Source organism: Convolutriloba macropyga, chromosome 3 (genome assembly GCF_964194025.1).
Source record: "Convolutriloba macropyga chromosome 3, txConMacr16.3, whole genome shotgun sequence".
Lineage (NCBI taxonomy): Eukaryota > Metazoa > Xenacoelomorpha > Acoela > Convolutidae > Convolutriloba > Convolutriloba macropyga.
Genome location: NC_134470.1, coordinates 74,446,941 through 74,471,220, shown reverse-complemented (window position 1 = coordinate 74,471,220; position 24,280 = coordinate 74,446,941). Strand labels below are relative to the sequence as shown.

Genomic DNA, 24,280 nt, shown 5'->3' with positions numbered 1-24,280 from the left:
TAGTAGCTATCACAAAGTATTTCTTAATTTAACCCATCCTTCTCTTTTTTTTGTCAGTTTTTTTACCTAGTCTCACTTATGAGAAGTCACAAAACAAGTTTCTGTCATTCAAAGTAAACGAATTTTTACTTATTTAGAGGGGCAAAACATGGCTTTACGGCTTCGACAGCGTTTTCTTGCAAGATTCAATTGATTTTTCGTTAATTGTCTCTTTTTGTTGTTCTTTTTGTAACTGCATAAAAAATTGTATAAAGACCAATCTTATTACTTTCCTTTATAAACTTCTGTAATGATAAAACATTTCGATGTTTTCAGTTGATATCTAATGGTTTCGATTACTTTTTAAAATAATTGTTTTCAAAAATATCAGCGAATTTATTAACTTTGCTGTTTTTAACCGTTTTTGTCTAATTGTAACCGTGCCTTATTATGAACTGGTCTCATATCATTTCTGTTAAAGTTCAAGTTGTTCGGTTCAGTTTCAGTTTTAGCGGACGCTATCTTCTCTCTGTTATTAAGTTTTTTTTAAATGGACATAAAGTGTTAGATGTAATTAATGTTTGTTGTTGTTGTTGTTTGATTTTGTCGTCTCGCCTCGCTTTCTTAGTAATGGCAGATCTCGTCAATCTAATCCGGCATTTTTTACTCCACTGAAGTATTTGCGTGGCAGGTAATATTTTTGTTCATACACCAATTTTTTGAAAAAAATACTTGTATATTTTGGGGGGTCTTTGTTCCTCATTTGGTGGACATTTAGGCCAAAAATGTGAATGAGCAGGGTCAGAATTTTACGTGCAATCGCACATTACTGAAGCTTCTTGTTCAGCTAAAGTGCCAGTTTATGTCCTTTGTTTTTTTACGCCCAAAATGATAAAGCAGATCAGACAATTCGGAAACTCAATAATTTTGTTGCAATTTGAAATCTTAATACCTAGTTATCTGGTACCTGAAATCATAAATTGAATCATAATACCTGAAATCTTCATGCTTAAATTCTTATGCTTGAAATTTAATTACCTGATTTCTTAAAGCTTGAAACCCTAAAAACCTCGAGTCTTAATACCTGAAATCTTAATATCTTATGTTTTCATTTCTGAAAAATATAAAACTTGATTTTTTAATACTGGAAATATCAGTACCTGAAATCTTAATAACTGAAATGACATTACCTTAAATCTGATTTCGATTTCTTAACACCTGAATTCTTAATGTTCGAGTTCCTGATACTTGATTCTTGATACACAAAAAACTGAAAGTCTAATACTGCAATTCCAAATAACTGAAACCTTTAGGACTAATACACTGTTCTTTTAAGGTTGACAAGATTCCTCCAAATTTTTGCTTTATAATTTGATTTGAAAAGTACACGATCCATTTTCATGAGCAGTAAAAACTATGAAGCGTTCTTAAAATGTAAGCTTTCTAATCCAGGCTGAGGTCCAGACACAAGTTGGTTTATGATCAGACCCAGTCGAGCGCACACCCGTGTGTTCCCAGACCAAAATTACAGGGTCTGGAAGGAAGTTAGAGCGCACTACAGTCTGGACGATGGTCTTGAGATGGTCTGATCAGAAGTCGATTTGGTCTGAAAAGTCTGATCATAGGCGGATTCGAGCGCACTTGGGTCTGATCAGAGGCGACTTTGAGCGCAATTGGGTCTGATCATAACTCCTTCGAGCGCACTTTTGTCTGATCAGAGGCAACTTCGAGCGAAATTGGGTCCGATCATAACCTCTTCGAGCGCAATTAGGGTCTGATCAGAAATGTTTTCGAATTCAATTGGGTCTGATCAGGGACCATTTTGAGCCCAATATTTTTTTCATTTTTTTTTGTTTTTTTTTTACTGTGAGATATTGGCTCTGCCAAAAGGAAGCCGTAAAGCAGCGTTCTGATCAGAGACTCATCTAAAATCCGATAACTCTGATCAGAAAAAAGGAGTCCAGCTGATAGCAGAGGCCGGTCACCTTCGGAAGAAATTTTGATCAACTGGAGACCACGATGTTTTTTATGGAAAGCTGTCTAAACTCATCCATTGAGTCAGAAATAAAAACTAAGCAGTACACTAAATAAAATTTGTTTTCAACAGTTGGGTTTCGTTTTCTTTAGCAATACTTTTATAATTGATTTTTCCTTAGATGAATTAAATACTGCTAACATCAGTTTTTATGAAATAAAAACATTATAGCAAAATTAGGAGATTCTTTCATAAGCAAAATCTTTCTCTGATCAGACTATTTCGAGCGCACCTGAGTCTGATCATAATCTGATTAAGGTCTGGACAATGGTCTGATATTGAGTCTGGACCCTGGTCTGAAGATGGTCTGATCAGAACACCTTCGGTCTGAAAAGTCTGATCAGAGACCTTTTGTGTCTGGAAAGTCTGATCAGACGTAACTTGGGTCTGGAAAGTGTGATCAGGGTGAATTCCAGTCTGGAAAGTCTGATCAAAGATAATTTTGGTCTGGAAAGTCTGATCAGACGAAAATTTGGGTCTGGACCTCCACCTGGGAAATGATAACACAACAAAAATGGCCGTGATATTGTGATAGATAGTGAGAAATTTTACTGTTGTTTTGTTTATCCTGACAGTTTTCTTATGTGGGACACTTAAAATCACTTTCTTCTGTTTTATTTTTTTGTAAATATTTGCTTGTACCTATAAGACAAAGAATTTTTTGAACTGAAGAGCACGTTTTGCAGACTATAAAACCACAAAGTTCACTTATTAATTTTATTTGTGACTTATTGTGGCTACTAAAATCTTGTTATGGTCACAGATCCACAGAAACAATAATTTGACATGTTACATTTCTTGGCGCGTTTCATGAAAATAGATTTATGTGAACGGCATAGCTCAATGTCAAAGATTTTTGGTTTCATGGTTAACTTTTGCTGAAAGTTTTCGTTTGAGAGCAGGCAAATTATTGTTTGCTGAAGTCAGCTGTTCAGAATTCGACAACTATTAACGTACAAAAAGAATAAACGCTTTATTTGCGTAATAATTATTCAGTAAGAATTATCCAATTTTCGTTAGTTGTTTGCAACTATTGTGTTATCGTCACACTTTAAAACAAAAACCAGTATGAAAATTGTGTCTATTAATTATAAACTAAAAGTAGATGAAAAACTCTATAAACAAAACTAAATTGTTTTTTTATGACTGACTAACGCAGATTATTCGCATGTCTCGTTCATTTTTATTGTAAAGAACGCGATTTATTTAAAACTTGGGTCAACAAACTTGAACGTATAGAATTATTTCCCCTTAGAATCTGTTATTTTATCATTCATGGTTAATTTCAAATTGTCAAAGAAAATAGCGTTTGCTTTCACGTTTTTTGATTAAAAAACGAACAAGAAGGAAAAATTGTAGGTATTTGGGTTAAAAGTTTTAATTGGTTCAAATTCTCACCCCTGTGATGAAAAAATTCAAAAAATTTGCAAGAATACTTTAAAAAATATTTTCAGAAACAGTGAAACCATTCTTAGATTTAATCAAGGATTGAATGAGAAAATCAAGGTTTGGTTTGATAAATTGGGTAACTATTATTCGCAATTAATATCATGTTTCAAATAATCTTAGGTCCGTTTTGAGTGAACACTATATTTTATATAATTTTAGACCTTGTTGGCAATAAACGATAAAATTATGTAAAATTTATGCAATTAAAATTCTTTTTTTCATATTTGCGCCATTCATTGAAACAATAACGAAATCGGGCAAATTGCTAGGAGCGGCTCTATGCACTCAATCAGATATTATCGAATACCAAATTCAAATTAGATTGTTTTTGGGAGCAGTCTTTCTTTAGAGATTCTTTCATAAATTTTAATGATTTTGAGGTCAATTGGAAGTCAAAGTGGAGGAAGCACATCAAGCTGCTTATTGTTTGATCACACCCAGAAGCACAGTTTCAAAAAAAATCTCTGAACTTCAGAACGCAGGCAGCTGTTTCTGAAATAAGAAAGAAAATCAGATTGTCGTTTTTTTTAATTGCCCTGCTTTTACAGCTGCTTTTCTTGTTATCCGCTGTGCAATATTAGTTTCCCACAGGACTGATCCTAAAACGCAACAAGTTTGTTTCATTGGTGTTTAGCTTAAGCTTTGGAGATCACTTACTATGATTCTGATTGTTTTAAAACTGAAAATAATTATTCTGAAGAAATTATCGACATTTTTATTTCTAGTTCTCTTATTCATAGTCTCTTTCGTTGGCTTCCCTGATTTTCATTTAATATGGCTTTCCGTATTGAAAGGAGACGTTTTTTAGTGTATTCAATTTCATTGATAGTCAAAGAGATTGCTTGTTCAGAAACTACACGTTTTTCAGAACAGAATTTTTTAATGTGGTTTCGACGCTTTTCAACAATATTTTGTTATGCTCCTTCCTGTTACTGAAGGTTTTGTTGAGTTTTAGATTAAATCAATTGAAACATTCCGGACTGCAACTGTTCCTCTACACTACGTTTTTGATAATATTAAGGTCGTTTTTTCAGTAAACGAATTCTCCTAAACTTAAGAAACTCCTGTTTCAGTGTTAATAAACGTTTCGTCTTTCTGTCCAAAACACAATAAATTTAGAGCTCTCAAATGGTCTCTAGTAATATTTATCGTGTTCTTTTTGACCTTTTTTATACGTAGCGCATGGCTTTTCTGAGAATTCTATTTTCTTAGATTTGGTGCTCATATAATTAAATAGTAATTATTTCCCGAAGTGTCCAAAACAAAACGAAAGCAGAGAAATTTCACTATTTCTAAAAATGTCTGAACTTGAGTTTTAAATAACTTCACAGGTAAATAATCTACAAAAACAATTTTCATATGTGTTATGACAACGAAAACATCTGCCAATATCTGAAGAAGAAAACTGAGCATTCCTATTTAAGTCGAATATTTTGAACTGCTAATTTGTCCTGTATTAGTCCTATATACCATTTTTGCATCACTTTTTGTATTTTTTGAATCTATAAAAAAATAGCATTATATGGAAAAAGCGAACGGTCATCTGTTTCGGAAAAGCAAATCACGTTTGCTAATTTTAGCCAGCTTTTAGCTCTTCAGAGTTTTTTTGTTATAATAAATTTGTGAAGTGGTGTGAAATCGTCAGTATGTGTTCAAGTCATTATGGTTATTAATTTTCTATTGATTACTCTAAAACCTTTGCTAAAAACTTTCTCAATTGTACAATGGCCTCTGCTTTTATAGATTCGTTAATCAGAATGAACTTATCTTTGTTATTTTTCCTGGCTTGAATTTTAATCCAGGAATTGTCAGGCCATATTTATGATTTTCTCAACTGAATTGATTCGATTGAACTTTATTTTGCCTATTGCTTATACCGAATCTTTTTGAGTTACACATGCTTTTTAAATTTTACGTGTTATCGAAACAACGTTTAAGGATGTTCCAGAACTTAAATTGCAAAAAATATTGAGACAATTTTGTTCCGTTGATATTGTTAGCCAATTAAATGGTAACAACATTTAAAAAAATTCATTATTTTACCTTTCTTCAAACGGCAAAGTGCTCTGACACGGCTGGGAACAGCTTGAAATCAGAAGGTTTTTCAACAAAAACACGTGATAAGCAGCGTCTGGTTCCTGAATGATTCTTTGTTTCGTTTTCGAAAATCTGGAAGAATACACAAAAAACCTTGTTTGTTATTGAAATTATTATAACTTTTACAAATTTAATTACCAATGTTTTTGACCAGAACGTTTTTGCTGAGAAAAGCAGAGGATTTGAAAAACAGTTGACTCTGAATAGAAAAACAAAAATTTGATTTTAGATTTGTAAAAAGTTTTTAATTTCCCAAAAAGTTACGTGTATAATGCAAAAGAATTCAAACTTAAAGTTTTATTGTCTATTTACAACACGTTTTAAAAAAATCATTTCAACAGTTTTAACCAAAAAGTAAGTGCAACACAACTTTTCTTGATTGTAGGTTTCTCAGTCATGTTTTTTATTTCTGCTTCAAACTCAAACATCAGCTAAAAAACTCAATTTTCTTCGTCACAGTTTGATAAAAAACAAGGTCTTGTGCTACAATAAACCTTTTCAAAATATCTTTTTTGATATATACATATATATATATATATATATATATATATATATACATATATATATATATATATATATATATATATATATATATATATATATATATATAGATTTGATAAATATTCTGATTTCATATGCAGAAGTGAAAACATGCTTTAACACACATAGAACCGGCGAGCCTTTCAGTTTTGTGATATAGTTTTAATGTAAAGTAGTATATAGAATAAGTTGTAGGATTTTGAATTTATGCAGATCAGTATAAATATTCAAATACTATTTTCGAAACAGTTGAGTTGAGGCACTATCTGTGGCAGCCTGAATTTCCAAAAACGTATTATTCCACATTTGGGAGTTCCATTACGTTGAAAAACAGTTTTCTGTTGCCAGATCTGGTAAATGATTGACCCATTGTGTTAATATTTTCTTCACTTTGAGTAGCTATTCGACAATATGGTTTAAAAGGTTCCACAATATGTGTACCATAAATGCCAAAATATGCATTATTAACTTCAACGTTTTCGTAATTAAAAGTTCAGTTGAATGCACTGCAAGTTAATGAGCAACACATTCTGGATAAAAAAAAACTGTGGACTTTTTTAGTTAAGGTAATAACTTCTAAAGCGTGAACTAAGGCCCATGGAGATTTTTTTGTTACGAAGCTTGCAATTTGTGATCCAACTTTTTTATTAAACACTGTTTAATCATCCATTTGATGGGATTAAAATTTTTAGCAACCTCAGCAAAAATACAGCTGGATAATGTAAGTGACAGACTACAATTTCACTGATTGATACTGTTTTTGTTTTATGCGGCAAGCTTTTCTTATTACACAAGGCTTTTTTGAAGTATCTTTTTCACTCTTTTATCAAATTTTAGCTTACTATCAAAAACTACGACAAAATACTTCACCCTAGATGATTCCTAATTTTTGTTGTCAAAATTCAAAACGGTAATTGTTAATTTCGTCCTGGTGCTGAATACTATGTCTGTCTTTGCTGAGAACTATGTCTTACTTAATTGTGACTTTGTAAAAAAAATTGATAATTTTTGAGATGTTATGTTCAAGTTTCGTTGTTGGGAATTTTTATCATTGTTGGATGTAAAGCAAAGCAAAAATTGTCGTCTGCATACTGGACGACCGTACAATCATCCTCTACAATCTTTGTTAAATCATTCAGTTAAATGTTATAAAACACATGGCCTAAAAAATTATCTCGCCGAACTTCTCTTTCCAATGTTATCCAATTGAATCGAATTCAGTTACCAAAACACTTTGTGTTCTGTTAATCAACTGATTTTCTATTACACTGGTAGCGTGTTCGTCATAAACTTCATCTTCAAATCTCCGAGGACGTATTTCAAGATTTATAGAGTCAAAAGCCCTAGAAAGATCTGAAAACGCATTTGTAATCTTTTTTCTCCAATTAAGTTCTAATCTGAGAAACCTATATAGATTTTAAGACAAAATAAACTGTTGAAACTTTTTCCCTATAACCAAACTGACAGAGACAGTAGATGTTCATTTTCTAAGAAATCTGTTCTTTGGGAACTAAACGCTTTTCAATTTTTTTGACAGATTGAAAGGGTCGCAGATAGGTCTATAGTTGAGTTGATCTTCGGTATTTCTTTATGAAAAGAGGAGTTAGGATTTTTTCAGATCTTAAGGAAATTTTCTTTCTATGATGAACTGAGTTATGCCATAACAAAGTTTTTACGCTAGCGTTGCCTAAGAAGCTCTTGTTTTCCGCAAGCTGACATTTTTGAAGAACCGAGTGGTTCATCTGTGTTTAAAGAATCTATAAGCACATTAGTTTCCGTGGTTGTTATGCATAGGAAATTGAAAGACTTTGCCGCAGCTGCTTTAGGATGAATAATGTTTCTTCCTCGTAGGTCATTGAAATATCCTCAAATTGAAAATCTGTATTTTCGAATATTTGCATTCTACACGGGCTTGCTTATTTAATCCTCAAAACTGTTTAAAAATGCTTGGACCCTTTTGTGAGACCTGTCTTTAATACAAATCTTGAATAAAGTTTCAATTGGTTTTTTCACTATTGATTTCCATAAAAGTGGAAAGCTGGTTTTCGTTTTGTTGAATTAGGTCGATTTTAGATTCATCGTAGTACTGGCATAGACAGCTAAAAGTCCATGTATGTACATGGGTTGCTAGAGAACCAACGACTTTCAAAGGGGCTCCACGTAAGTTTGATTAGCAGAGGTTTTTCCTAGTTTGCATTCAAAGAAATCAAATTGTTGTTGCAAAATGTTCTCTCTGTGTTCTGTCCTGCACCAAATGTTTTGTGTTTGGTATTATTATTTGATGTCGGGGAAAACTATTCTTCTTCGTTGGTCAGATCCGGATGTTTTCAGGTGATTTGAAAAGTCACTGTTGTATTGACCATTGAAAATGTTGCTGAAGAACACAAGATCTTTAAGAACTTTAGAGTAGAGAGGAGGGAGTATGTTTTCTGTAGAATAGTTTTCTGTAGTCCTCTTTACCACAAATCTACTTAAACACGCGTTTGTTGAACCTCTCGAATTTATAGCCGTATGTCCTTTTAAGGTCCCAGCACTCCGAAGCAAAGAATAGCGAATAACTGACGATCGTTCGAAATAGATGCATTTTGCCTTCGATCGACAAAACTGATGATGGGTTTCGTTTCATGAGAAACAAAGCCTGTCAGTGATTTTGCAAGTCGGAAGTCAAGGTGGTCGGTCCACTGCAAGTTAGAATTTATCATAAGTGCTACATCTTTCACAGACGATTTTTAACCTATCAGAACGCCACCGAGGCATATAGCACGTTACTACGTAATAAATAGCACGAGCTCCTGGGGGCAAAAAAATATATAAGCCCACTATGTGTGTGTGTGTGTGTGTGGGGGGGGGGGTGGGGGTGGGGGGTGCAAAACAGTATATATCCAAAAATTCTTTATATTTTCTTTTTTTTCAATATAGGCTCCAGCAGTTCCTACTAGTTTTCAGCTAACTTAAAATATTGTTGCAGATTTTGAATTCTTTCATCATTTAGTACCACCGGTTTGTCAAAGTTAATATCAATAATTAGAAATGACATCGGGGGACACTTTTACCAATCGTAATCCAAAATCAGCTACACGTTTGTTAGCTGCTGCTATTTTTGTTACAGCGTGGTTCGTTTTCATCAATTGGTTCGTTAACAACGATCAACATGCATTAAAATTTGTTTTGCCAAAAATTTCACCCCAAGTAAGAACACGTGATAAACCAGACAGTGTATCAGGTTTTGACAACGATTCGAGTTCAATCTTCAAAAGTGACAGTCACTCAAAAACGAAGCACGAAAAAGAACAATTTTATGATTCTTCACGGTTATCGATCGTCACGAGAAAACCATTATTCATGGGTTGTGTGAACAAAAGTGAAGCGATGTTGAAGGAAGCAGTTAAAATGACATCAGAGCTAAAATTCGAACCAGTTGATTGTTCGCTATTTTGCATTGGTAGAAACTTTTCACGCGTCAACTTTCATTCGGGCCAAAACTCCACTTGTTTCTGTTCGAATGACGTGCCAGTTTACAACAGTTCAGAATGCGAGCGAGAAACAACGACTGATATGAACATTTTCAAGTCGTATAAGTTGGACCCCTTCAAACTACCTCCTGTAAAGGTACAAAATTTTGTTAGGTATTTTTCATGTTAGGTAATTTTTTTATAAGGCAGATGACTCCCTTATCTCGAACTATCCCGAAATACGAATTGACCCGCTGTATCTCTTTCAAAATTGGTTTTTTTACTCTTGCTGCACTCATTATTCATTCCCCGGTGAGGTCGTGGAATTGCGACTCGACAATTTCGTTAAGTTGCGGACCCGGAAGAAGTTAATGACCCGTTAATTCGATAAATAAACTGATACTTCGGGACAATGACCCGGTAATTTGGGTAATAAATCTGGTAATTTGAAACTGTGATCCGGTCCTTCAAGTCATTTATCTGCCTTTTCGAATCATAAGTTATTATACTTTGAATCATTCAGCCCGTTTTCTGAATCATAAATTTTTATAATTTGAATTTTACATCCAATGATTCTTATAATGATTCTGGTATTTCAGAACAAAACCCTGGTAGTTGGATTCATAAATATGTTATGTCTGAACAGTGTTCCCCGTATTTCGAGTTATAGATCTGGCTTTTCGAATGTTAATCCACTATATTCAAATCATGGACCCGGTAATTCGAATCATAAATCTGGACCTAATCAACTATTTTTTACCTGCACAAATGAGGTTGCCAATCGAGCTAAAATTGACACAGCCTGATAATGGTTATGATTATTAAACAGCTCATCTAGTGCCCGAAAACAGCTCATCTAGCGGAGTTACAAGTAAACAACTATATAATTTGATAAAAATTTATTTGAGTTATCATCTCATTTAACGTAAAATCTCTAATGAAATGCGTTTTTTCTGAATTATGCAATTCCTTTGACAAATTCTCTAAAAATTCTCTAAGTCTTCCATCTGTTTGTTGGTTGCTCAAAAGGCTTAGCGAATGCAAAAAGTTAAAATAAATCAACCTCAAACATTACGTATTTTCACTAAAATTTGAGTCAATAGAAAAGTGTGTTAAAAAAAGATAGAATTTTATACGGCTTGCAATTTTTAGCGGCGATTTTTGTTTCACCGCATTCACCGCATTAAACGCTAAAAATTGCACGTCTTACACTTTTTCACCGCATTCAAAGCAATTTTAACAATTATTAGCGATTTTTAGCTTTCAAACCTCGACCCGGGTAAGCCGTAGTTGACTAGGGCCTAGTTAGTCTTTCCGTTGTCTGATCTTTTTTGTCGAGTCACTGTCGCGCAATTTTTGATCCATCTCGCTAATTTGGATATGTTCTCGGTGATTCGAACTGTTTTGCACAATTTCGCACAGTTTTGCGCAAATTCGATTCATACTTCAATTACAGTCTGGAATTTCTTGTCACGGCTGTTTTGTATCTGGATCATGTGGTTCATACTTCCACGACCTCACCGCAAGTTGTTGCAACATGACACGTGCTTTTGAGTGTTCAAATGTTATGCTGGTGGCACAATGTGTTTCTTATAGTTTTATAGGTACCGGGTAGTTCAAGGAATAGATTTCAATTAAAGAAGACCCCTTTGGGTCGTTCCACGAATTGGTCCAGTTATTTTGTTTTGAATAGAAAATTTAATTTAACTATTAACTGGGTTATCATAACTAGGGTTAACTGAACAGATCAACAGAAACTCGTAATTGGAGAAATAAACGGATCAATTCTGTTTCACCACCCCCCGCAGCTTAACGGGCATAAAGCTTTTACGCCCCTAAGCGAACCTGCCATTTTTTACATAGTAACGTAATATATAACAACACATCATATTTAACGTGGGGGGTGTACCAGGAGAAGCACGTGCTAAAAACTGTAACTTTAAGATACACCAAGTCATAATGTTGATTATATAGATGTAATTCAATGGTTAGGAAATGGATGACTTTTTCACGGTAGCAAAAGAAGATTTGTGAAGCAAATCTCACGAAAGTTTTATCTGTTGACAAGGAACAACAGTGGGCAAAGGGTAGCGATTATATAGATGTAATTCAATGGTTAGGAAATGGATGACTTTTTCACGGTAGCAAAAGAAGATTTGTGAAGCAAATCTCACGAAAGTTTTAACTGTTGACAAGGAACAACAGTGGGCAAAGGGTAGCACAGGCATATCGTGCCAAAGTAACTATAACTCAAGGGTCTCTTTTGAAACACCACCAACACTGGCGTCAGTGAAGCAAGCTGATTAGTTTGCTTCTCTGACGTCCGGCCGCAGCACCACCAACACTACACATTCAAAATTAACTGAAGGCGGAACACCGCACAGGGGGCATATAAAGACAGAGCCCGAAAATAAAGAGATCCGTATAAACTTGTGTTTTTGTTGATATTTCAGAACAACTCCTTTCTGGGCTGCATAACATCGCTGAAGAACTTCACTTTTGACGGAAAACAGTCTACCATGGCTCTGGGAAATATAGGGGGCATGAAGTATGAAAACTGCATCGACGCATGTCATTCAATGATGCAGTCCCTCGCTGTGTTTATTTACAACCAAACACTTCAAAGATCTCCAAGTTGTGTATGTCTCAAATCACTCTGGCGAAACCTGAATAAACTGTTGGATGCTGAGAACCCAGATAAATGCCCAAACAAAGTTTTTGCCACACCTTGGGGTCTTTCACAGTGCACGTACACAAGTTTTCAGCAACCGAACCAAACGAAAATTCCACAGGTTTGTGGTTTAATTCAGAGACACCTGATGTTTTGTGTTGGTGCCACATCCTCCCTACTTCCACCTTAGCGGGTGCACTTTTTTATTTTTTGCTTTTACATACCCTCCATATTTTTACATAATGGCATTTTTTACATGGCACGTGCTATGTGCATTATGTACTGCAGGGCACAAACGGAAAAGATCCCAGAAATAAATATTTGTTGTTTATGAGCAACTTGAAGAAACTGCACATTGTTCAGATATCAATTTTATAAGCCGTTTATTCTGAGGGGCTCCTCTCGACGCAACCCGAGTGGGACCCAGATAGCCTTTCGATTCCAGAATGCGACCCAAGAAAGTCTTGCATGCCAAGTCTTGCATGCCGAAGGAGGCTTGATATCCCATGCGTTGTCTGATTAGGGCCTATTTCGGCCTGGATCGTCTGGTATTCCCTGTGCGCAATGAAAGTCGGTAATAAGCGCTAGTTTAGGTAGCAAACCTCATCTTGGCTACTGATTACACTATAATGAACAAAACGTGAACTATGATAAAACATTCTCCTCTTAACTCCTCTTTTTTGCCGCTCTTTTTTGCCGGGCGTTCAAATCCGCCTCAAATGTTTCTGAGTTGTTTCAGAAAAACAACCCCAGTGTGTCCTGACGCTAGAACATTTGCGTATCAGTACTGAATCATAATAATAAAAAATGAATCGCCTCTTCAGCGTGTCCACCATAGTATCCCATGTTTTCATGTGCCGTACAAAATCGACTTCCCTACGAAAGCAGAAAAAACGCCCCATAATTCGCGTGAATTGAGTTTTTCTGAGAAATTCTGATGGTTCTGGTCGGTATTTTATGTCCGTCTTTGACTGTTTTTTTTTTAAAAAATTATGCGATCAATTTTAGCTGTGCATTAGAAACCCGGGTTGATTTAGAAAAATACGAACCAGTTGATCCTGATGCGTGAACCGTGTTATTAAAAGACCCATGCACAGGTTCAAGTAACAGACAAAACAGTTTAATCCAGACCGAAAAAAGATATAAGGGGGGATAGGGCGCGTCATATGTTCAAAATTAAATAGTTCGGAATTATCAAAAAGTGCTCCAAAATATATAACAAGCGCACCAAAGCTATGTGTCTCTTATAGCATAATTTTTAGTTTTTTTTCACTGTATGGCTAGATGTTGATCGGCTTTTTTGCTTTCAACTAGTTGCTGAGTATAACTTTTTTGAACACTCATTTATTGTTATGGCAATGTAGAAATAGCAGTTTGCAACAAACAATTAGAAAGTGAAAAAGGATGATCAAACAAACCAATGAATTCAATAAAAATTGACAAAACTAAAAATCTTCAATGCATAAATCTGTAATCAAGAATCCTTTCTGGCGATGAAAACACAGAAATAGATAAAAACGCTTTCGTGTGCTTTCCCCGTACCTAACAACCTGCTGAATTTTCGGAAGTCTTAATATTTGCTCACAAAAATTTATTGATTGAATTGGTGTCAGCACATGGTTGCACAAAAATTTAGTCATGAAAACACTCAGCTTTCGTGTAAGCACAGTGATATATAGCGAAGATCAGAACTTAGAGTCTAAGTTTAAACTTTGATATAAACAAAACTTTCTTAACTGATGTTGGTGAAGTAATTTTACTTCAAGGCTACTAATTAGAACTGAATCGTTGCTTCAAATTGTTCATACCACAATGTAATCGGTGTACGTAAAGCATAAAATTGAGTGACTAACTAGACATTCCAACCCTCAGTGATGGCCCTAAACCAACTCGATGATCCTTCCTGTAAATATCTATGAAACGTTCTCAGGATAGGGGAAAAATGTGCTAAGTGCAAAAAACTTCACTAATATCAGCCGTATACGGCAAGGGGAAAACTGTTCATAGTTAAGTTGTAAGTTCACCAATATCAATTTATCTATATCTTAAACGGTTCTGTCATTTTTCATACTGATATCAACTAAAAATATCTATGAAATTTTGTACTTTTAGGTCTTTTGAGTTTTAATATTATCTTAATAAAATTCTTGTTACTCGTGCTCAAGACCACGACAATGTTGCTCAGACCCACGACCAATCGACAAACTTAGGGTCTGCAATTTGCTGTATCCTGTACTGCGTGGATTATGTCTTTTGTCGCAAAATTTTGCGCAGAGGAGAAAGAAGACAAAATCAACACCGACGGTACAATCTTAGACCTAGAGGTAACAAATATTTCTTCCTAATACGTGGGGACAAGACGCACTTTGGACAAATTTAGGAGCCTTACGAGCCCTAAGAAACTACTGGACACTACTTTTAAAGAGATCAAACTATTAATTCAAAGCTATTTTTCTCCCGAAGAGAGAGTTGTAACGGCAGAAAGGGCTAATATTTCTGTCCGTTGTCAAAGGCGTTGGAGAATTCGGCGATGATTTTCTAGCGCGCCTAAGAGAAGAAGCACGCTTTTTAGAATTGCAAATACTAAAAACAGCGACAAATCGCGGAGAAGAGTTGGTAAAAATAAAGTTCATCTCAGGTTTGAGAGACGCTGAGGCAAAGTTTAGACTATTAGACGGAATTAAAACTAAACCAACGATAATTTTTTCTGAAATGACCGAAAACCTAGAAATCAGAAGTCAAGCAATGGCTTTTGCGAGTTCTTCAACAGGTATTAAACCGGATATGGTGAAGAAAGAAGTGGGATATAACTTCAAAAAGACCTTCAGGAAACCGAATGAAAAGTTCACTGGTAGAAAAGGCAATGGTCATTTGTGTGAAGGATGTCCAGGTAAGCCGCTCAGTAGCAAGCTTTGTCCGGCTTTGAACAAGAAATGTATTATCTGTTAAAACGTGAGGCTTTTTGCAAAAATGTTTAAAAGTAAAACCCACCCAAGGTCATTTAAGTGCGACCAGCGTGACAAATTCTACAAGGAAGAGGGTAAGTTCTCTTCTCACACGGGAAAACGTGTTCAACATGCCAGCGACATGGGAGTACACTATATTGAAAGACCAGAAAAAAACGCAAGTTGATACCAATGCTGAAATTACTGTGATACCATCTTTCATCTGGACTGAGCTTGGTAAACCTCAGTTGGATGGGAGAATCAGACGTCTTGAGGCCTATGATGGTCATCAATTGACGCTTCTGGGGTCACTAATATGTGGTGTTTAGTGGAACGGAAGTAAATATATGCAACAACAAAATGCAGTTGTGCAATCCAACAGAGAATTTGGACTACTTCGAAGAGACATTTTACCCCAAGTGATGAAAAATTACCTGCAGTGAAAAGATACAAAGCGAATGCAAATTTTACACCGGTATCACAGCCGATGTTCTGCAAGATTAGAAAGATACCTCTACCTCTACGAGACAGGGTCAAGGAGAAACTTGAGATGATGGTGGGCATCCTGGAGCCAGTAAAACAGGTGGGTTACAAATGCATCCCAGGTAGTTTGACAGCGGAAGAAAAATGGAGCTCTAAATCCATGCGAAGACCTGTGCACTCACATTAGCGGTAAAGTTATTGACGAGGGTTATCGAAGCCCAGACGTCGAGACCATATTCCATAATCTCCATGGGGCCTCTTAATTTGGCAAAATTCACTTATCAGACCCATATTATCAAATCGAGTTGGACAAGGATGCAAAAAAATATGTAGAACCAACGCGTCACAAAGATTGTCTAAGATGTGCAGGCTTCCTCATGGCTTAAAGAATTCTTCATCAAACCTCTAGAATAGCAATGAGTGAACTCTCAAAAGAATCATGGGCGTGGTCATCTTTCAAGATGATGTTATGGAACGAAAAAGGAACAATACGTGAACGTAAGCTTGTGGTCAAAATTTGACAACGTGGGAAGAATTTTACCATCAATGAAAAGAAGTCCAACTCTAAATCAGTCTCGAGTGTTAGTTTTCTTGGTTGCTCAGTTTCAAAAGAATGAACAGCACCCGGTCCCAAACATGTTGAGAAAATCAAAAAATCGGCACCCCCATCAAAAATGAAACAACTAGAGGCTTTTGCCGGCCTAGCAAATTTATATTGACCAATGATACCAGATTTGTGCTACAAAATTGTTAACTTTGAATGAAATTTGAAAAGACCACTTCAGATGGCAAAAAAAGAAGAGAACGCTTTCGAAAACATAAAAAGTGAGTTACGTGCTAATCCATGTGTTCAGCCTCGCAATCTGTTGTAAGAAGCAACAGATACTTCCCACGCTGATGCTTTGAGCAGACTAGAATCTGATGACGACGACGACAATGATCGATTCTGCTTTGCTCTCGACAATATCTTTTTTGACCAATCCAACCTACTGACCCAGTCAGACATTGCAACCGAACTAGAATCGAATCGACTCTTCCACGATGTCATCGAATGAATAAAGAACGCAAACTGGAAATAGTGCTCAGAAGCAGAGAAAGGTTTCCAACAACAGAAAGACGCTTTAGCTATACACATTGGAATCATATTTCGAGGAGTTGTGCCTTTCGTTCCACACAAACTAAGAAATATGGTGATGACTAAATCTCATGAGACCCACCCAGGCAAAAATGCAATTGAAACAGCAGTGCAAATGTTAGCATGGTGGCTTGGCTTCAATCAAGGTGTTCTCCGACTTTTTAGTAAATGTAGGAAATGTTATTAAAGTTCATTAAATGTAATATTTATTGGGAAATGTAAGAAATGTTATTCAATGTAAGTAAATGTAAGAAAACAGGCCTAGCCTGAGGAAAACAGTATCTACTTGGCCAGAAGCAGAAGTTCGGGGAAGGCTACATATAGACTGGCGTTACGTTAAAGACCACGGATATATCTTAGTAATAGTAGACGAGGAATCAGGCTGGATAGAAGTTTTCCATGGAGGAAATAGAACCTCACAAACATTGAAGGTGTACACAGTCGTCCCAAATTGTAAGCGGAGACCTAAAACAGTGGTTTGAACCACTGGGGATTAAAAAGATGAAGTCACCCATCTACCATCCAAAAGCAAATGGACTTGCAAGCGAGCGGTCTAGACAGTGAAACGGGCCATTCAAGCCTGGAGTCCACATCTGATTTTTTTATTTGGCGCTTTCCTACAGATGAATTTGACGATGCACCGAAATACTTCCAAAACGCGGCGCAAAACTCCTGTGGAACTATTGCTTGGACGGAAAGTGATACTCCCAGCAGTCACTGAATTTGATCTGTGTGAACCAGTCCTCTAAATACAACGAACGCGTCATCAACAGTTCCAGCTACCTTCATTATACGCAAAGGAATGAACACTTCATTCATTCAGCCAGAGAATTGAAACTAGACAGTGCTTGTCATTGACAACCAAATTGCTTGGCTGGACCCTGATGACATCAAAACTGAATCTACTAATCAGCAATTTACGGACTCACACTCTGAGAACAGTAGGGACAAAATAGACTAGGAATCCTCTAACTCCAACGAAGAAACTTCAGTAACTGAGGGAGAACAATTTTCAGGGGCCACGAGAACTTCAACCAGAAAAAATAAAAACAACGAAAGAGACTTGGAGAACCTATTCGTACAAAATTGGTTGAAAAAAGAGGGAGAATGTGATATATCGCGAACATCAGAAGTTAGAGTTTAAGTTAAAACTTCGATATAAAAAAAACATTCTTACCTGATGTTGGTGAAGTAAATTTATTTAATGGTTACTAACTTGAACTGTATCGTTGCTTCAAATTTGTTTATACCTTAAGTTTATCGGTGTATCTATATCAGTTTCGGTGCATCGATGTATCTATACCACCAATATCTGTTTATCTATATCTAGACGGTTCTGTACATTTTCATACTGAGAGCAACTATAAATACCTGTAAATTTTTTTACTTTTAGGCCATTTTGAATTCAATTATTAAAATAATAAAATTTTGTTTCTCGCGCTCGAGACCACAACAAGCACAAAAAACTAACGAAATTGACAATGTCTGGCATTCGACGTATAAACGTCTGATGAACGCTAAAAAATCTGGACCTGAACGCACGAAAAAGTGGAAAACTAACGAAGGTCTGTAAGTCAGCACTTTCCATCTCCAACTCTCTGGAGAAAACACTTTCCACCTGGGACGGTCTGGTTGTCCTTGATTTTGATCGAGCATCTCAGCCTGGGTAACGTAATTGAGCATATTTTTATGTCAGGATTTGAGCTAAATTTTTGAAAACTTCGGCGCATTTAGCGCGTTTCTTACAAAATAATGCGCTGAAAGGCACTGACGCCTGGGCCGGGCTGACTGTAGAGCGCCCTCGGCAACCTGTAGCTTCAAAGTATAAGTTGGTTTAGAGCCACCTTACTTAATGTTAAAGAGCAGCTCACCCCTCTCCTGGGTATGAGAGGAGGGGTGTAAAATTTTAATCCAACTAAGATGCTGGATCTAATCTCTGCTATAGTTTAAGTTGGTCATATTTTTTTCTAATCATAACACTGCAGACGTATGCATGTGAATCTCGAGGTTTTCGTTTGTCTTCAGCATAATGCACTTGGAACCCAATTCCGCAAAAGCTGCGGAAAAGTTGAGTAATCCCATGTAATAAGATAACGCAGCGTATTTTAGTAATGCAATTGGTCGCATGAAAACCCGTGTTGAGAATTTCGTCGGTTCAAAAATAAGAAATTGTCCGTTTTGGTCGCATTTGCTTTGCCAAAACTGATCAAAGCCCTTGCGTTTTTTGTCGTTTTGATCGGTTTTCGTCAATATTTAAACGTAAGAATCGTCGGTTTTAAAACATAAGAAGCGTCGGTTTTCGTTGGTTTGAAATGCAACCACAAAAAATAACGCCACAAATGTAAACAACATTATTTAAATTATGTCATGTAGCTTTGTGCCGTTATATTTTGCGGTTGTAGTTTTAGTGAAAGCATTATTTTCCTTTTGTTTCAGGTTGGGTTGGTGACAGTGCCGGGATCTGGAAACACGTGGACCAGGTAAACATTTTTTGATCATGTTTTGAAACTAGCTACAGTAGGCCTCTTTAGTTCAAATTTGATTCAAAATTGGATACTTGAAATGGATTGCACTATTAGTCTTTTAGGGGCCAGGCTGAAAAATATTGACAATGTTTTGTAAAAAAATTTGTCACGCCGAAACTAACTATTTTCAACGCATCACCTTTTTTTCACAGTTGAAGTATATAATTACTATGATATTGTCAAGTAGATTGAAATGAAAGAAAACCGCCTAATTGGTCATTAATTTCAGAAATATTCCTCTCGATGCTAATTGTGGATTAGGACTATCAGTTTCGCGATTAATTACTCATATCACTTTTCACCAAAATCAACTAAAACCTTTGAGTTGGTTATCAAAAAATTTCAAATAAAATTTGGTCAATACGGTTTTAGGCAAATTGCACAAAAATTGTGATAATTAATAAAAGGAGGTCCGGTCCGGATCACAAGACACCGATTTAAGTAGGATTTAATTTCGAAATTATCTAGATTATCAATAAAGTACAAAACTGATCAAAATGAAAGTGTAAAATTTACGAATTCAGGAAATCATAATTAATGAGAGCAGCATTGTGTTTCAGAAATATCAATTTCTCTCTGAATTTTCCACTAGAAGATCCAGTTGCACTATACCACAGTTTTATAAGTCACTTCTTAGAAACAGTTGAAAATGTGTCAGAAATTGATTTTATCTCTTCAGGAGGTGTGTAAATTGAGTGCAAAAGTTGAGTCAAATCAGATCATCAGTGCCAAAGATACACAAAATTGGGTTCTTTTTACTATAATTTGCAAATAATTTCATGTGCGATTACTAGAGCTGAATGTAAAAGCGTGGTAAACATACTTAGTTTTAATTTAAAATTAACAAAAAGAGACCCAGCAACTTTTATTCAGCATTGAAACATAAATGTTTTTGGATAAAGGAAACTATTCGAAAGAGCTGCAGTTCTTTGAATTAGCTTAATGATAAGTAAATGATTTTTGCCTTCTGATGGTAAAATTTTTCATTTAACTAACACTTGTCAATCTAGCTCTATTGCATTTTGCGTAAAAAAAATGTCGTCGCTGAAAAATAACAAAAAGGCATTTCGCAGGTTTGGTAAACAAAAAATTATCTTTTCGTTAAAAGGACGATCGGAAGCCGTTAATTTCTAAAAAAAATAAACAGAGAAAAACTTCTCAAAAACGAAAGTCTTATTTGAAGATGTCGTTTGTACTTAAGATTTAGAAATTTGGCTGTTAGAGAGATAGAGTGCAAAAGAGTTACTCAGTTTCAATTTCGAGTCGAAGAGTCAACGAGTCCCGTGTAACATAAAATTTACTCATTATCAAATGAAATCAATACTCCTGAGTTGCTTGCATGTAACACAATTAATTTTTGTGAGATATTCAGCAAATTCCTCATGATCTGAATTCTGGAAAAGATTTTTGTGAACATATATCATCTGCGCCGCCTCGAACTGCAAAAATGTGTCCACTAGATTAATTTTATTCCTCTTCAAATATATGAACGCATTATTTATCAAATAATACATGCAAATATGCTCACAGTAATACTTCAATGGGAAAAATTCCAACCTAGATCAATGCGTCTGCTCAGTTTCGTTTTTCCTGTTGTATGCGAAAAATAATTGTGTGCCGGTATCACCCAATAGCCAAAAACTGAACTAAAAATGAAAATTTCTCACCTTTTAACTTTTTCTTTTACACCTGTTTTTGGGGAAGATTGATCTTTTGGCGATCTATTTAGTTTTCCACTGGTGCTTAAAGTCTGGCAAAAAACTCACGCAAAAATGAGAAAAATGAAAGAAAATTTGAATTTATTAAACTTGACATTCAATGAAAGATCGTATAACTTTAGTGCTAAATATATAAATATCACATATGCTTCTTAATAACCACAAAAATAGTAATACCGAATCACTGCAATATCATTTCATCAAATCTTGTTTCACCTTCCCGTGTCGGATTTTACCCCAAAAGATATAAGATTGGGGTTGTTTTTTCAGAAAATTCACCTCGAAATTTTTACAACTGTTTGGGGGTAATTGGGGATAATTTGTGGGGGGGGGGGTTAAAATAATGCAAAAGTAATGCAGGGAGGGGTTATATCCCATGGGAGCCCTGATTTTAGATTTTCTTTAGCCCCCCAATACCCGAACACTGACAATATTGAACTAGCAGTCGATTCTCCTTAGCCTCCACCCAGTGAATCGAAACTTGGTAAATCTTGAAAAGAAACATTCTAAATCTTGGTAAATTTTGCCAAGATCGTGCCATGGTACTTAACAAGAAAACATTAAGATATGTACGAACTTGCAAGTTTTTTGCATGGCTGTCAAGAAACAAGATCTCGGCAAGATTTCCAAGAAAGAGTAACCATAGCATGGCCAGATATATAAAGTATTTAAAATTCAATAGCACCCAAAAACAAGATGTAGCAGGAAATCAAAAGATAAAGCAAGAATTATCAAGAAATAGTAAAAATTATCAAGAAATATCAAGAATGTCGGAAAATACTGCTCCCGTTGGTTTATTAAGCAACAAATGAGCCGCTTTTCTCCAGTATAATGAAATTTTTAGGTGGATGCTCGCTCGGTATGTACAAAGTAAACACCTTATACAGGACCGCTCATCGTGTAATAGGGAGTAGATTCATTTAGATTGACCGTAATGAATTGGGCAAACATTGATGGTTGCAACCATCAATTTTTGCCCAATTCATGACGGTCGATCTATATGAATCTACTCCCCATTACACCCATACCCCAATATCTTATATCGTTTTACCCACCTAAAATCACCCCCTTCTTATATTTTTCGGGTGTAACTTTTGAGGGGTGAAATCTAAAAATTCTCCCTATTACCCCATTACTCCTTTTTATCTTACATCGTTTCACCCTCCCAAAATTTTACCCTCCCAATCTTTTTGGGGGGTAATTATTGGGGGAGGTGGTAAAATCTAAAAATCCCCCCATTACCCCCATTATACCCCTTATATTACATCGTTTTTGTCCCTCAAAATTACCCCCTTAATGTTACAATTTTTGGATGGTAATTTTGGGTGGTTAAATCAAAAAAGTCTCCTCATTGCCCCCCATTACCTCCTAATGCTACATCGTTTTACTCCCATAGACAATTACACCCTACTCTTACATAAGTTATGAGGTAATCAGGGGGGGGGGTAATTTCGACACGGGTTGGTTTTCAATCCCGTACTTTGGTCTCAGAGCATTTCAGCTCTGAAACATGGCAATCCAATTACAAACATTACTGAATCATACCATTTCGAGTATTTTTCTATTTCTTCAGCCTTTACAGAGTGAGTCCAGTCAAAAATGTAAAGTGCTCTCTGGATCCTCATCTGTGCATGAGCTATTACCGCATAATTATCCTCTGCACATAACTAATAACCCACTGTTTGTCTTCTGCTCAGTCTGTATTAATATTTCATCATGCACAGATTCTCACCATTGTAAACAAACTGTACATAAATGCAAACGAACATTTCGAAAATCTAGCATGATGGTGAAATATCACATTCAAAATGGCTGCATCCATGAATAATAAAATCTCATCTCCAATTCAAATAAAAAAGCTCGTGAAAGTGATGTTTTGCCCAATTTACGAGCTCGGGATGGGAGGGGAGTGGCGCTGTGAGGCGGTGGGGTGGTGAGACGGGGTGGGGGGAGGGGGGAGGCATTTGTTGATTGGATTAAAGCCGAAAGTGAAGCAGGAGTATCCGTAATACCTTGGACGTATTACCGTTTCATGGCCCTTATTTTGCAGTTCAGATATTATTTCCTCGCATCACGAAACCTCCCTGGCAGTTCACTTCCAGGTCGAACAACCTTTTTTCCTTTTTCAGCCGACCTTTTTCCCTTGGGTCGCTGCCGGGCGACATCATCTCAAACCTCTGTGAAGAAGGAGTAAACATCCCGCGGATATCAGACATCCACTGAGAAACATCAGAAAGTTTCGCAAGAGCTTAAGTTCAATAAATTTGAATAGATAATATTGCCCTGTTTTCTGGGATCAAGGTACGGGTAGTGACATGTACTGAGAACCAGTTGAGGTGGGTGACAACTTTGACCCTTTCGTATCAGGCATGCAAACTTTGACCCGTAGTAGGCATGCAAAGGAGGTGATGTGGTGGTGGTGATGGTGAGGGGGGGGGGTGGGCTGCTGTTTTATATATAGCATAATGTTTGTTGTTGAGTAATTATTACAAGTGAGGCGCCATATAAAGTACGCATGTGCAGATGAAAGCTAGGCGGTAATTACTCAGGTGCAGAGCAAATTTATGCGGTAAATATCAATGCACAGAAGAGGACCATTCTTTGACAACTTATGTGAAGAAGAACAAAAGTCCTCCAAACTCATGCTCAAATGAGTCACTCTGAAAATCGCCCTGTAATTTCTTAAAACTGACATGATCATAGAAATTGCCATGCCAGAAACCAGACTGAAATAACTCATGATTCAGTGCTGAATTCTTCTGCGACCAAGGTACGGGTTCCCGTCTGTCAATTTTGCTGACTGTGGAACTACATGTTGGAAAAAGTGAAAAGTGTGAGTCTCTATGCATTTTTGACCGGCCTCCTTATGTTTTTTTATTACTAACTCAGGCAAAGTTCAGAGTCTAATTCAGCATATCAGAACCAGATGTGACATGAACCAACCCTGAATTATAGTACTGCGCAGCTTCTAAAAACTGTTTTGACTCAGAACTGAATACAGAATTAGTCTCTGAAAAAAAGGTAAAGGGGACCCAAGACAGCCAATCAATTCTTTCTGTTCACTCTTTAAAGGTCCATTCTGCAAAGTATGACCGGAGTTTTGTCTGGAACAGTCTATCCCGGAGAAATAATCTTCCAGCACAAACTTTTTGGAGGAAGGGAGCCATGGGAGACAGGAAGAGCAAACTTTATCAAAAATCATGGCTTTGATGGCAAAGTCGATCGTTAGTCAATTTCAAACACGCACATAA

The 24,280-nt window shown here is 36.1% G+C and overlaps 2 protein-coding genes across 2 annotated transcripts in view; one reads left to right on the top strand and one right to left on the bottom strand.

Annotated features, from left to right (window-relative positions):
* Positions 1-24,280, bottom strand: part of LOC142336460 (uncharacterized) — a 537,002-nt gene that overhangs the window by 398,535 nt on the left and 114,187 nt on the right. The gene's annotated exons all lie outside the window — the stretch shown is intronic.
* Positions 9,180-24,280, top strand: part of LOC142336737 (sialate:O-sulfotransferase 1-like) — a 29,293-nt gene continuing 14,192 nt past the window's right edge. The window contains exons 1-4 of the mRNA XM_075385647.1: positions 9,180-9,709; positions 12,006-12,344; positions 19,223-19,266; positions 24,102-24,253. Of these exons, the coding sequence (XP_075241762.1) occupies positions 9,443-9,709; positions 12,006-12,344; positions 19,223-19,266; positions 24,102-24,253 (802 nt within the window). The 5' untranslated portion in view covers positions 9,180-9,442. The remainder of the gene's footprint in view (positions 9,710-12,005; positions 12,345-19,222; positions 19,267-24,101; positions 24,254-24,280) is intronic.